Source organism: Equus przewalskii, chromosome 12 (genome assembly GCF_037783145.1).
Source record: "Equus przewalskii isolate Varuska chromosome 12, EquPr2, whole genome shotgun sequence".
In the NCBI taxonomy this organism is placed as follows: Eukaryota; Metazoa; Chordata; class Mammalia; order Perissodactyla; family Equidae; genus Equus; species Equus przewalskii.
This window is the reverse complement of record NC_091842.1, coordinates 24,993,088-25,007,389: the sequence shown is the minus strand read 5'-3', so window position 1 is coordinate 25,007,389 and position 14,302 is coordinate 24,993,088. Positions and strand designations below refer to the sequence as shown.

The 14,302-nt window shown below is 46.9% G+C and overlaps 1 protein-coding gene across 7 annotated transcripts in view; it reads left to right on the top strand.

Annotated features, from left to right (window-relative positions):
- The window catches only part of OTOA (otoancorin), a 69,405-nt gene extending 56,227 nt beyond the window's left edge, over window positions 1-13,178 (top strand). For 4 of the 7 annotated variants that reach the window (XM_070566536.1, XM_070566538.1, XM_070566535.1 and 1 more), the window contains 6 exons: window positions 366-521; window positions 5,856-5,998; window positions 6,218-6,354; window positions 6,841-6,938; window positions 9,989-10,184; window positions 12,533-13,178. In XM_070566536.1, the coding sequence (XP_070422637.1) occupies window positions 366-521; window positions 5,856-5,998; window positions 6,218-6,354; window positions 6,841-6,938; window positions 9,989-10,184; window positions 12,533-12,603 (801 nt within the window). In that variant the 3' untranslated portion in view covers window positions 12,604-13,178. Of the gene's footprint in view, window positions 1-365; window positions 522-5,855; window positions 5,999-6,217; window positions 6,355-6,840; window positions 6,987-9,988; window positions 10,185-12,532 lie in introns of those variants that run through there. The other 3 variants (XM_070566539.1, XR_011524444.1, XM_070566541.1) reach the window with 3 other exon arrangements.
- Window positions 13,179-14,302: the final 1,124 nt, after the last annotated feature.

The following is a 14,302-nucleotide window of genomic DNA, read 5'->3' as shown; positions in this document are numbered from 1 at the left end:
AAAAAAGTGTGCCAATTTATATTCTCAACATCGACAAATGAGGGTATCCTTTACCCCATAGCTTTCCACCGACAGAAATGATCATTCTTTTTACTCCTTGTTAAGATCAGCCAACATGGTATTCTTTGATTGTTGTTAACGTACATTTCTTTAATTATGACTGAGATTGAACGTTTTCCATATGTTTATTTCTTCTTTTGTGAATTTCTTGTTTATATCTTTTGTCTATTTTTTAAACAAATGTAGTCATTTTTTCTTATTGATTTATAAGAGAACTTTATATATTAAGGAGATTTACCTATGTCTGTTTTAAATGCTGTCACTAACGTTTGGTCTTAACTGGCTTTTTCTTTTCTCACCTGAAGGTTTGGGACACGCCTTCTTACTGGAGAGAACATCATATTGTTTCCCTCGGGCGCATTGCCCTGGCTCTTAATGAAAGTGAGCTGGAGCAGCTGGATCTCAGCTCCATCGACACTGTGGCTTCCCTAAGCCAGCAGACAGAATGGACCCCAGGACAGGTAGGTAGATGTTGCTGGACCTTTAAAATATTCTACTTCCGTTTTAAACGTGCGTATATTTTCCTTTATATCCTTGAACATACATATAGTATTTATAATAGCTGCTTTAAAAGTTTTGCTGCTAATTCCATCATCACTGTCATTTCTGAGTCTCTTTCTATTGTCTAATTTTTCTCCTACTTTTGGGTCACATTTTCTTATTTGCAAGCCTAATAATTTTGACTGGATGATGGGCATTGTCAATTTTACATTGTTGAGTGTTTGATTTCGTTGTTGTCCTTTGAAGAGTATTGGGCTTTGTTCTGGGGTATGTTTAAGTTGCTTTAAAGTCAGTCTGATCTTGTTGACGCTTCCTTTTGAGCTTTGTTAGGGCGGGTCCAGAGTGACCGTTATTCTGTGGTTAATTTGTCCTCATTACCGAGACATGGGTCTTCTGAGCACTCTATCTGATGCTCCATGTATTTCAAGACCTCTCCACTCTGGCTGGTGGGAGTGAACTCTTTTCAACTCCATGTGAGCTCTGGAAATTGTTTGGCTTATGTACCACTTTCCTCTGGGTCTTTTGATATTTATGTTTATATTTATTTAGTTTCACTCCTTGCATGTGTAGATCAGTACTCAGCCAAAGGCTTGAGAAGGCTTCTCTGCAGGTTTCTGGAGCTCTCTCTATGCAGTTTCTCTCTCTTCAGTACTTTGCCCCACAAATCAGAGGTGCCCTGTCCTCTCTGATGGAGGATCTCTGTGTCCTCCACTCGCTTGGACCATGGGGCTTGTTTGGGTTCCCTTTCCCGCTCAGTGGCCTGGAGACTGCTTCTGGACAGTAAGCGAGGGCGATTTTAGGATTCGCTTTATTTGTTTCCCTTCTCTCAGGATTATAGTTCTGTGCTCACTCTTGCCAATGTCTGAATACGGTGGTTTCATGGAATTTGTTCGGTTTTCTCATTGTTTACGCTGGGAGGGTGATTTCTGTGTCAGTGAAGCCTTCATGGACTGAAGAAGAAGTTCCCTCCAGAATTTAGTTGTTTAGTTGGGAGGGAAGTTAATCTACTGTATTTCTAGAGAGAGGAGTCTTAGCTGCTCTGTGTTGTCCTCATTCTTAGGCAGCTCTTTCTCATTTTCCGCACTAGGCTTACATTTTATCTAATTAGCAACCCCATTGAAAAGTGCCCCTTTCTCATTAACGTTTGAAAAAGTTCTGGCATAGACTCTAATCATGTAATGGCTCACCCATAAACAATCTGGTCATGGGTAGAATATGTTGGCTGGCCAGGTATGCATCAGGGAGTAGAGTCCATCTCACCATGTCCATATGAACTGAGAGTCGGGGATGGGTGTGTATAGGCTGCATAAAGGTCCCCAAAGATGTCCATGTCCTAACCCCTGGAAACTCTGGATATGTTACCTTATGTGGCCAAAGGGACTCTGCAGATGGGATTAAGTTAAGGACCTTGAGATGAGGAGACTATCCTGGATGGCCCAATGTAATCATGAAAGATCTCAAAAGGAGGAGGCAAGAGGGTCACAGACACAGAAGGCGATGTGGCAATGGACGCAGAAGGACACAGAGAGAGATTTGAAGGTCTTGTGCTGCTGGTTTTGCAGATGGAGGGTGGAGCTACGAGTCAAGGAATGCAGGCAGCCTCCAGAAGCTAGAAAAGGCAAGGAAATGAATTCTCTCTAGAGCCTCCCAAAGGAACACACCCTGCGGATCCATTTTAGGACTTAGAACTTCCAGAATTGTAAGAGAATAAATTTATGCCGTTTTAAGCCGGTAAATCTATGGTAATTTGTTAGAGCAGCAAGAGAAAACTAATACACCGTGGCTTGCCAAAGGAAAAGCATGGGGTTATCAAACAAAGGGAGAATGGGTGCTGGGCAGGCAGAACTAATGCATGTGCCCTACTCTTGTGAGGTTTTTCGAACCAGGATTGCCATGCCACATAACTCTGAGTGGCACCATTCAAATAGAACACAGTCTGAATTGTGCCCTCTGGAGTTGGGCACCATGGAGGTTCTGGCCATGAGAATTAAATGAGTTAATAGATGTAAAACATTTTGAACAGTGCTTGGGACATAGTATTCAATAAAAATTAGTGTGTTTTCATCGTCATCGTCATCGTTGTCATCATCATTGTCACATTCCCTGTCTCTGCTGGTTTAAGAGTTTCCTCATTTGTAAGATGAAGGGGTTAGAGCCAGCACTCTGAGGTTCCTTCCAGTCTGACATTCTGTAATCCTGGGGTTGCACGACTCTAAGACTGGCCTTGACGTTTGAGAAGAGCCACATCACATTCTGATATTAAAATTATTCTACTCACAGTCTGGGAGAAAACAGAAAAATACATCCAACTTAGAAACTAGAGTCTCTCTTTCCCTTTATACCAATTTTAATTCCTGTGGATGGTGGCGAGACTTATCAATATGTTTGAAGAGGATATGAAAACCCAACATTTGCATATATCATTTGCAGTCGGTTCCTCCACTTTAGCCCCCATCAGACCCTTAAATGCATGTTTCTAGATTAATAGTCAGACCTGGCGGAACTACATTAACAGATAGTTCAGCTTAAAAACCAATATAAGGAAAAAAAAACTATTATAGAAGCCAGAGGGATGAACAGAGAGATTGAAATCTTACAGCTCTTCATTTTTCCGCAGTTAATATTGCCGAAAAGTGTTGGTATTAATTGTCTTGGAATCATTACAGATACGGTGGTCTAGTCATTCAAGTAAATGTATTTTGGCTTATCACCTTGCAGGCTGAGCTTGCATTTTCCAGGTTCCAGTGGCAAGGACAATTTAATATCACATCTTCAGAGTAATTTTATTTGAATTGTATTTTCGCACTTTCATTTGAAAATGGGCATGCCTGAGAGTTGAGGAGCAAAAATTGCTAGGAATCAACCAGCGGAACCTGGTTGTGAAGAATTAATAAGAAAAGTTCAAAAGCTAACTTGAATCTCCATCTTTTCTCCTTACCCAAACGTCTTCACTGGCTAGGAGGCACAGGTTCTGGAGTCCGACTGCCTGGGTTTTAATTCCAGGACCATTATTTACTAGCTGTGTAACCTGGGCATAGTTAGTTAACCTCTCTGTGCCTCAGTTTCCTCATCTGTGAAATAGGGATAATATTAACCCTTCTTTTTATAGAGTTGTTGTGAGGATTGTATGAGATGGCATATGTAAAGTGCTGGCACACAGTAAGCATTCAATAAATATCAGCTGTTATTATTTTTGATGCACATTCCTATTCAGCCGAAGACATTGAAGGCTGAGCATGGTGTTACTGAAATTCCCTTATAGAACCTTTGAGGTTTGTAATCACTGAGGGCAACTTCATGAGACACTGACCAGTCCGATTTCCAGAAACATGGAAAATCTCCCGGGAGCCAATCCATCACGTGAAGGTGGCAATCTGATGCCATTTCAAAGGAGTACATATTGCCTACAACTTCTATATGTCATTCTCTGAGATGTTCCTTCCTTCCTTCATTCATTCATTCATTCACTCAGAAAGTGCTTACTGAACCCCACTGTGTGCCAGGCGTTGTGCCAGGTGCTGGGGATGACTAGTGAACTCACTGGATGTGGTCCTTGTCTTTGGGGATTCTACTTGGTGATGCAGACAAAAAAGTGAGTGAGTGAAAAGTTGAAAATTTAAAAAGTGAAAAATTTGAAAAATTGTAATAAGTGATAAGCTGAAAATGGACAAGATGCTCATGGAAATCATGAGGAAGGAGGTTACGTGAGATGGGGGAATCCACGCGTCTTTTCTGAGGAGGTAGCATTTAAACAGACCCGAGGGAGGAGAAGGCAACAGCCACATGAAAAGTAGAATCCCATTACAGCATTTCATGTTCTTTGCCAACACTTTCTCTCAACCCTGGGATGATCTGTATTGTGTGACGCGGATGGACTGACATTAAAGGGAGAAGGGAAGATTGTCTGTATTCCTGTGACCCTCACTCCTAGTCAGGAGATGTTTGTCCTTGGATGTCTCCTCCCCAACTTTGCCTTGTGAGCTCTTGTCCTCTTGTAATCTTTTGCCCATGCCCCTGTGGGCACTGAGGGATCCAGACTTTATTATACAACTCACCTCCACGGGATTGACTTGGATCCTTCCTCAGGTCCAACATAGGTAGATCAAACAAATCAGGGTTCATTTGGTTACAGTTGACAGAAAAACCAACTCACAGTGGCTTAAGCAAGAAAAGGAATTTATTGAAAAGTTCAGGTGTAGAGTTCAGGTATGGCTGGATCCAGGGGCTTCAACACTATTGTCAAGAATCTGTCTCTCACGGTCTTTTGACCCTGCTTTCCTTTGTGTTGGCTTCACTCAGAGGCAGGCTCTTTCCACGTGGTGAGTTCTTGCATATTTGAGCGTTTATCCTTCCAAGGTCCAGTCCAGAGAAAAGAAAGCTCTTCCCTCCTGGTTGTTCCAACCAAAGTCCTGGTTGGTTTTCACTAGATCACATACCAACTCTAGAACCAGTCACTGCAGCCAGGCTAAGAGATGACCTGATTGGCCAGGACTGGGCTATAGCGTCTCCTGTGGAACTCAGAGTGTAGTTAGCTCCAGCTGGACCCTGTGAAGTAAGAGTGTGGGAGGGGTGGCTGTCCAGGGACAGTCATGCCTACTGAATGGCCACTATGCTAGAATTACAGGGACCTACACATCAGCCCCCTAGATCAAAGCTCGTTCAAGAGATCCCTCTATGGTTTTTAACACCAAGTATTTGATGAGTGAGGGACAAACCTATTTCAGTAGGACCTTAGGGAAAGAAAAATTCATTCTGGCTAAGATAGGAAAGACTTCATGAAGAAGGTGACATTTGACTTGAACCCGCCAAATAAAAGGCTCGTTGGATTTTAACAGTTGGGAATGCAGGAAGGGCATTTCAGATGGAGGGACTGATTAAAACAAAGGCGAAAGGGCAGAAAATGACAAGGTTTTTATCAGAAAGTTGTTGAAACAGCTGGAAAAGCTTGGATCCTGATACAGGAGAACTTAAGTGACCAAACAAACTGAAGGCCATGAGTGACTGAAAGAAACAAGCCAGCAGACACAGGATCCAGTTCCTTGGATGTTAGTGAAGGAGATGAGAGTTTCACTGCCTAAAGTCACCTCCACAGATCAGGGACATTCTCAGTAGAAGTAGCACCCTAGGGACGTTATCCTGGATGCAGTGGCTGTGATGGCTAGAATGCGGGGTGCATCCAGAGGACTAGGGTGCAGGAGCAGCCAACAGGCAACTGCAACAGCTCAGTCATCCCCTCGGGCCTTGGGGTCTTGATCATCCCTGGGTATGTCATCTATCCCTCCTCATTTTTATAGGCTAAGGCCATTCTGCAAGGGTTCCTAGAGGACTCAGGCTACAGCATCCAGGATCTGAAGAGCTTCCACTTAGTAGGACTTGGTGCAACCCTGTGTGCTATGAACGTCACTGAAATCTCGCTTATAAGGATCTCAGAATTCAGGTAACCAAAATACTAGCGTGCGAAGTGGTAATTGATCGGTTAATTGATCCATGAGTTCATTCAGCACAATGTTCCCTGCTTCCTGATGCTTTGCCACCTCTCTGGGCTGACATGTGGCTTAGCCGGATCCATTCTCAGTGCTGAGCCTACCTACCTTCTGCACATCTTTTTGGCCGGAGAGTCTCCCAGGCTCGCACTGTATCCCTCCCTCTTAACCAGAGTGGTGGCGGCCAGAATCGGAACCCTGCTCTGCAGCATCCATGTCTTGGCTGAGTTTAAGAGGAAGGCAGAAGCTGTGTTTGGGAATCCCGCAGAGTGGTCCAGCTCTGTCTTGCAGGAGCTCGGGACCATTGCAGGTAAGAGGCACCTTGAGCATGCCTTTCTCTCCCTTTCCAACCTTAAAACTGGGGACAAAAGCCAAAAAATAAAAGAAGCCTAGGCCATGTGTAGAACCTAGATTTCATGACTTGAAGTTGCAGAGCGTGGGGTCTGCAAATTTGCTTTTTAGACAAGCTCTCTTGGTGATTCCTGTACACACGAAAGTGGCTTAAAATGTGGTTTAATTGGCTCCTAAATAGATTTATACACAATCTGAAATTGTGTAAAGTGAAGCTCCTTCTGGGCACACATTTCCTTCTAGGAGACCAATCCGGGCTAATGTGACCCACATTTTTTTTCCTGGGTTGATTAAAGGACTTGCTTCCCCAGTGTGATTTCGGGGGCCTTTTGTAAGGAATGGCGCTTGCCTAGACACGCAGATCTGTGCATTATGCAGAGCATTAATAAAACAAGCGGAGTTCCTAGGGCTTGAGCTAAACCCTGTGATTCCTTTTTCTCCCCAGCTGGAGTAACTAAGGAAGAGCTCCGAATGCTTGATGAGGACTTGATGCCATATTTCCAGCCGTCAGCAATCCAGTGCCTTCCTGATGAGATATTCAGAGTAGGTACTCAGTTCCTCAAGGAGAGTGGGGGCTTGACCCCGTTTCCAATCGCACAGGGAAGCAGATGACAGGTCTTGGAGTCCAGCGGCTTGCAGCCAGGCCTCTGCCGAGAGGGCCTGAGGAGAACTAGACACCAACAGTGGATGGGGCACGAGATAATTTTAGGTGGTTTTTTTCTTTAAAGTTTTTTTCTGAAAATTTTAATTTCTATTTTAATCATTTTTTTTTATGGTTGCTGTCTCTTCATAGCAAGTGGTACTGATTTTCTATTTATGATGTTATGATGGGTTCATATTTCCTTATCTAAAACCTTTGGGGACAGATATGTTTCAGCATTCAGAATTTTCCAGGTTTTAGAAAGATCAGTCTGTGCATCTACATTATGTAACTTAACACCCCCAGCAGCGTCTGGGGGAAGCAGCTTCTAAGCAAACACATTAATATTTCTGTGAAGAAATCTGTGAGAAGTCAAACAAACTGGAATAAATAGAGACTATAAATGGCCCCACATCAGTTCAGGTCAGGTTTTGCTGGCAAATAAGTTTGTCTAAAACTTTGGAAAAAGCTTTCAGTTTTCAGACTTCTTTGGATTTCAGAATTGCTGGTGAGGGATTGTGGACCTGGATAACATTTCCTTTTAAAACAAATTTAAGCAAAAATAGTTTAGTTGATTTTTTAAAAAAGCATGAAGAAAACCACAACAGGACAGCTGATAAACTGCCAGGGAAAAAGTCGAGAGGGTGGAATTGGATCAACTGAAGTTAGGGAAGCAGGGTGTGCAGCGAGAGGTCCTGGCTTCCCGTCCACGTGCAAGATTAGGAGAGTGTTTGGTGGGGACAGTCTGCTCTGATGAGGAGTGACCTTGCTTTCTGGGTAACTTGGGAACACCTTCTGTCCACCACAACTGGGTAAGATACACAAACGAGGCTAGACAAACTCCCGTGATGCCATGTCATTGTTTGCTTTCAAGACAGATGGCCAACCTTGACCCCTTCAGCACCCAGGACAGTTCCCAGCACAGAGCGGGAGCAAGGGCTGTTTTGGGGAAATAAATAGTCCTTAAGGCTCTCAGGCTTCCCCTCTGGGGGCTCTGCATGGGATAGGCAGCTTGGTCCTGGATGCTGAACGCTTTCTCCTGGTCTTCTTTTGAGTGTACTTTGTGGCTGCTTCTTTGTTCAAGTATTTGTTTATTCCAGAAATTCCTATTGCCCGCCTACATTGCAGTAGGCTCCAGCCTGGGTGGTGGGCTCTAGGCTCCAGCGTAGGTGCCCCTGGGGATGCCCTGGTGACGGGGTACAACACAGTGCCTTCAGGAGCGTGGAAGGTGACAGAAAGGAGTGCAGCGGCCTGGAGAGGAACCGAGGTGAACTGGAGAGCCCTGTCTAAATGTGGAGGCTGCTTCTCATCTCTGGCACGTTATTGCAGTGTGACAATGTGGGCCAGTATTGCTGGATCTTTTTTGGGGGATGGGGGCTGGGGAAGAATCCAGAAGTCTCCATTTTCATGTGAAATCTCCTGATAATTAAATGTTGGCAACCATTTTGAAATGATCCGTTGAAACACAGTGCGGTAGGCCTAGAGATTTAACCTGGCTTGAGGGTCACAAGTCAACAGCATTGGAAAAATAATTTTTATAATACAGACTCTGTGTTAACGGTAGATGTAAGATGTAAGCCAGAAGAGCACCTATGCTGTGTGTGTGCGTGTGTGTGCACGTGTGTGTGTGTGTGGTGGAGGGAGGAGGTGATGCTGAATCTTGCAGGGCAGCTTAGCTAGTGCAGAGGGAGGAAGAGCATTCCAGCAGAAGGAAGAGCATGGCAAAGGTGCTGCCCCCTGGGGGCTGCAAATATGGTTGCTCATTCTCCTGGAGTGAAGAGCGCCCGAGAGGGGCTGCTGGAGAGGTGGGCAGGACCCAAAGCTTGAAGGCCTCACTGCCGAGTTCAGGAGCTGGAACTGTGTCCTGGAGGGGGCTCAGGGAAGGCTTCTAAGCCGGGGAATGACATGATTCCAGGGAAGTGTCTGCCTAGACAGGAAGGAAGGGGAGGGTGAAGGAGAGAAGAGGAAGGGGTGAGGGAGCATAACCCTCTGTCTCCGAATTTTTGGGGCTCTTACAAAATAAGCAGGGTGACTCTGAGACCCCTGCCCCCCCATCTCATTCCAGACCCACTGGAGCTAGTCACCAAGTCCTCTAAGGTGGAAGCAACGTCAGAAAACAGCTTACTCAGGCTCCTCAAAGACAGTGTGCACGGCAAATTTCCCGCTTCCGGTGTCCGTGGCAGACATCACTAGTAGATCACTACACCTTTGCCCCTCTGAGCCCTAACAGGACTCACCCCTATGGTGTTCAGGCAGTCGTACTAAACGATCAGAATCTGCATGGGAGATAAATTCTCTGTGCTAACCCACATCTAGACCAAAAGCCCAGAGAGGCTAGGTAACTTGCCCAAGGTCACACAGCTAGTATGTGGCATAGCTGGGGCTCAGATTCAGGCCTCTGGCCTTTAGGCCTGTGTTTTCTCCTCCACACGGGTGTTTCTCAGGGGGGGGCCTTGAGGGATTGGGGAGGTAGCTTGTATTGCATTAAACATTAAGTCACACAGTGAGAAAATCATGACTCTCTTTCAACTCTCCTTTAATACTGATTACTTCAAGGAGGAAGTCTCAATTTGGAGCTAAAATGTCTTTAGCATTTCTATAACGCTTTTAAAATGCCCTTTTTTTTTAAAAAAAAAAAAGGCCTCAAATTCAGATGTTGGCCAACAAATCTAGCTAGAATTCAATAATGTTGCTTTATTTCTTTTGGCTTATTTTTCATGATTACTGATGGCAAGTCATTTCAGTTTTCCATTTTTGGAAATTTCCATTAAAAATTTTCCATTTTAAAAATAAATTATTTTAGTGTGAAAGAGTGATCTGATTTTAAGGAGAAATCCTAAAGAGCAGGAATGGTACACGGCTATAGCAAAGTTGTGCGGTCCCTGGGCGGATGACTGAGGTCTGGGGAACCCGCGGAGGGCGGCCCTGAGGGCGCTGCCCCCTCGCCCTGCAGGCGCTGTCCGCGGAGCAGATCGCCTCCTTGGGCCCCGAGAACGCCGCGGCCGTGACCCCGGCTCAGCGAGGGCAGCTCAGCGCGCCGCAGCTGCAGAGCCTCCAGCGGGCGCTAGATGGCGCCAAGACTCGCTCCTGGCTGGACGAGCCCCTGAGCGCCAGCCCCACCCGCATCCTCGCCTCCCGTTCTCCCCAAGGTGAGCAGGACAGCCCCCAGCCAATCCTCCACCCCTGTCCCCTTCTCTGTCCCTTGGTCTGCCTTGCTGGGGCTGGGGCGGGAAGCCTCCTAAGATTCAGGATGGGGTCGCTGACAGTCATTGGAGATTCTGCACTCAGAGAAAAAGCCAGTCTCTGCAAGCTATGTGTAAATGATTCTCAACTCCAGCTGCACTTTGAAGTCACCCGGTCACCCGGGGGAGCTTTTTTTCCCTCTGAGGAAGACTTGCCCTGAGCTAACATCTGTTGCCAATCTTCCTCCTTTTTTGCTTAAGGAAGATTTGCCCTGAGCTAACATCTGTGCCACTCTTGCTCTGTTTTGTATGTGGGTTCCCACCACAGTATGGCTGACAAGTGGTGTAGGACTGCGCCCAGGATCTGAACCTGCGAACCTGGGCCCCTGAAATTAACCACTATACTACAGGGCCCATCCCCCAGCCCCCTGCCCCAAGCTTTTAAAAGCCCCGGTTCCGTGGACCCCACCCAGAAGCCATTGAATCAGAATCTCAGGACTGAAATCCTTTCAGTTGTTCCTTTCCATGCTCCCTCCTTCTCACTGTCCAGTATTAATTAATAAATCCAACCTATATATAGCGGGCACCTATGTTGTGGGAATATGGAGGCGAGCAAGGCAGGTAAGGCTCTCTTGTCAACGAACAAGAGGATTTCATATCTGATAAGACCAGGGAAGGAAGGAAGCAGAGGGGGGTGATGGTGCCTGAGCTAAGCTGACTTTCCCTCCCTTTCTTCCTTCTTGCCTTTCTTCCTCCTCCCCTCCTTCCCCCAGCTCCCACTTTTGCGTGACTCCTTCCATATTTAGTGAGCACCATCTTAGGACTAAGCATGGTGCTAGGCTCTGGGGAGACAGCTGTGAACAAGCCAGTTGTGTCCTCTGTCCTACCTCAGTGGAGCATGGGAGTGAGGGAAGACACAAGTACCCAGGCGACCACGAGGCAGCACGGTGGCTGCTGTGAGAGAAATGTGCTGCCTTTCTCTTGTGGTAATTTCCCTTGGAGACACTTCCATATCTGCACACAGGAGCCGTGTAATTGGTGGTTTTCTGGCTACGCCATAACCATATTTAACCAGATCTCTACAGACAGACAATTTAGTTGTTCCTATTTTTCTACCGTTACAAACAATGCTGTAGTGAATAACATTGCATACTTTGCTTCTGTGCAAGTATGTCTGCAGGATAAAGTCTTCAAAATGGGATTACTGGGGCAGGGGGTGTGTGAGTTTGTAGTTTTGATGGAAATTGCCAAATCCCCCGCAGAGGGGCAGTATCAGTTTTCCTTTGAAACAGCAGCATCAGAAAGTGAGGAGGGCACTTTAAGAAGATGTCCCTGTGTGTCCTCAGCCACGCAGGATCCTAGATGCCTTCTCCTTCCACTCACCCCCCAGGCCTGAGTGGGGGCTGACCTTGGCTGGACCCTTCCTGTGGGCCAGTTTCTTAATCTCTTGTTTCCTAACCTTTCTTCATTGTCCGAATCCCCCCGGGACTGATGCTTAAAATAAAGATTCCTGGGGCCATCCCGGTGGCACAGCAGTTAAGTTCGCGTGCCCTGCTTCCGTGGCCCAGGGTTTGCAGGTTTGGATCCCAGGTGCAGACCTATGCACGGCTTTATATGTGGTGTCTCACATATAAAGTAGAGGAAGATAGGTACAGATTCTGGCTCAGGGCCAATCTTCCTCAGCAAAAGGAGAAGGATTGGTGGTGGATGTTAGCTCAGGGCTAATCTTCCTCACACACACACAAAATACAGACTCCTGGGCCTTGTCCCGGACTTGCTGAAGCAGAAACTCCTGGGGATGATCCCAGAGTTTGCATTATTATTATTATTTTTTTGAGGATCATTAGCCCTGAGCTAACTGCTGCCACTCTTCCTCTTTTTGCTGAGGAAGACTGGCCCTGAGCTAACATCCATGCCATTTTCCTCTACTTTATATTTGGGATGCTTACCACAGCACGGCTTGCCAAGCGGCACCATGTCGGCACCCGGGAGCCTAACCAGCTAACCCTAGGCTGCCAAAGCAGAATGTGCGCACTTAGCAGCTGCGCCACCGGCCGGCCACTAGAGTTCGCATTTTTAACAATCTCTCCAGGTGACTCTTATGCTGAAGTCAACTCTGGAAGTGGCTGATTCACACAATCTCATTTAATTCTCACTCCTCCTTTGGGGTCATTATTCCTATTTAAGAGATGAGCAAACCAAGGTACAGTGAGATCAAGTGAGTGGTTCCATGGGGAGCCTGGGGCACTGGGTGCGATGCGGCTCCCTCCATGGGCTGCTCCCCTCACCCACGCTCTTACCTTGTTTCCTTGCAGGAGCTCCTGTGGCCCGGGGGCTTTGGCTTGGCTGCCCCCTGCTGCTTCTGACGCCCAACGTCCTGTGGTGAGCACGGGCACACATGGCCCTTCAGCGCCCAAGCAGCTGGCCAAGGTGCGTGGAGACAGAGGCGCTTCAGTCTGTGGGGGACCCCTGCCCAGACCTGGAACCTCAACGAGGACAGAGAGATCCTGGGACCTTGAGATTGAAAAAGCACCAAAAGGAATAATTATTAAAAATGACCTTGCAAATTCTTAAGCTGCCTTGCGTCCTCAGCAGGCAGCCATTCTCTGCCCCATTTCAGCCTTTTGTCTTCCAGCTGGGAGACAGAGAAGCTGTGGGGAGGGGAGGGTGTTTCTGTCATCAGCATGAGGACCTTAGGTACAAGGAACTGCCCTCCTTCTGGAGAGGGAGCCGTGGGTGCAGGCGGAGGCACGTTGCAGCCGGGCCTGGTCTGCTTTCCACTCTGACTTCATTTCCCTTCCTCGGAGCTGTAGGCCACATTGGATTTCTCCTTCTTAGGTACTTAGCAGGGCTGAAATAAATGGCTCCCTCATCAGAAGCCAATATTCCTGCCTGATTGCTGGGGCTAATTGATGTTTCGGTGGGCATCGCATTGCTTGGAAATTAAAACATTTAACATGGCTCAACGTTAAATCAATTTTTAAATACATTTTCCAGATGCTTCCATTTCCTTGGGAGTCGGCTGAATGGATGGCCGCGGAGTCATCAGTTAAGCTTGCAGAATATTCCTTTTTTGGTGGCGGTGGTGGCTCTTCTTGTTTTAAGTTGCTCTGGGCTTTGGGGATGGGTTGCAGTAAAAGAAACTGCATGGTACAGGTTAGTCACCCATGTGATTATGGCACAGCGGAGCCAACTCAGCCCACAGGCTGGGAAGGAGTGACTTCTGGAGATTCACAGGATGCCCTTGCCCTTTGGCTCAGGAAGGGGACAGCAGCGGTGCTTTGCCACCTTGTGGGTGTTATACCTCCTCAAAGACAGCAAAGTTGTTTTGCGTGGCATCCCTTAAGTGGCAAGTGAGGTATCTTGGACACTTCTGTTCTGCCACCAGCACGTCCCATGTTTTCTTCCTGGTCACACCTCCACAGTGGACCTCTCATCTGGAGATGAGAGGAAAGGCCTGCTTGAGTTTCCAGACATCTCTGGTGCTTCCTAAGAGGTGACGGGTCTACAACAGCAGCGTGGGTAGGTGTGGTAGAGACTAGAGTATTTTCAGATGTCACCTGCAGTTATCATAGAAAATTACAAGACCGCTCCGTGGAAGGTGTGGCCCTGCAGGTGTTATTTAGGGTCTGATTTGGTTTTCTTTCATCCTGGCAGGGAGGGGAGGTGGCAGCTAATGTTGCTTCTCAAGTGTGGACCATTTATCTTATTACAAAACACCAGCCCCCAGTTCAGGGGGGCCGGCCCCACGGCTTGGAGACGGATGCTGGATGAGAAGGGGTCTGCACAGAAGCCCATCAGAAAGGCTTTGGACTCACTCAGGGTTCCCGCTTTCTTCCAGCCTTGGATTATCCTGAGCAACAACAACAACCACTTTTCTTTGAGTCAGACTTCACGCTGCCAACATCATGAGGCTTGGGGTCTCGCCTTGCCTTCTGATCCTTTATTTTTGATTTAATTCCTGGATCATTCCTCCTTTCTGGGATGACAATAATGGCTCCTGTTCCGGAAGCCAGCTCTGCATCAGGCACTGCTCTCAGGGCTCTACCTGTGTCATTAGCTCACGTCATTGTCATCACAACCCT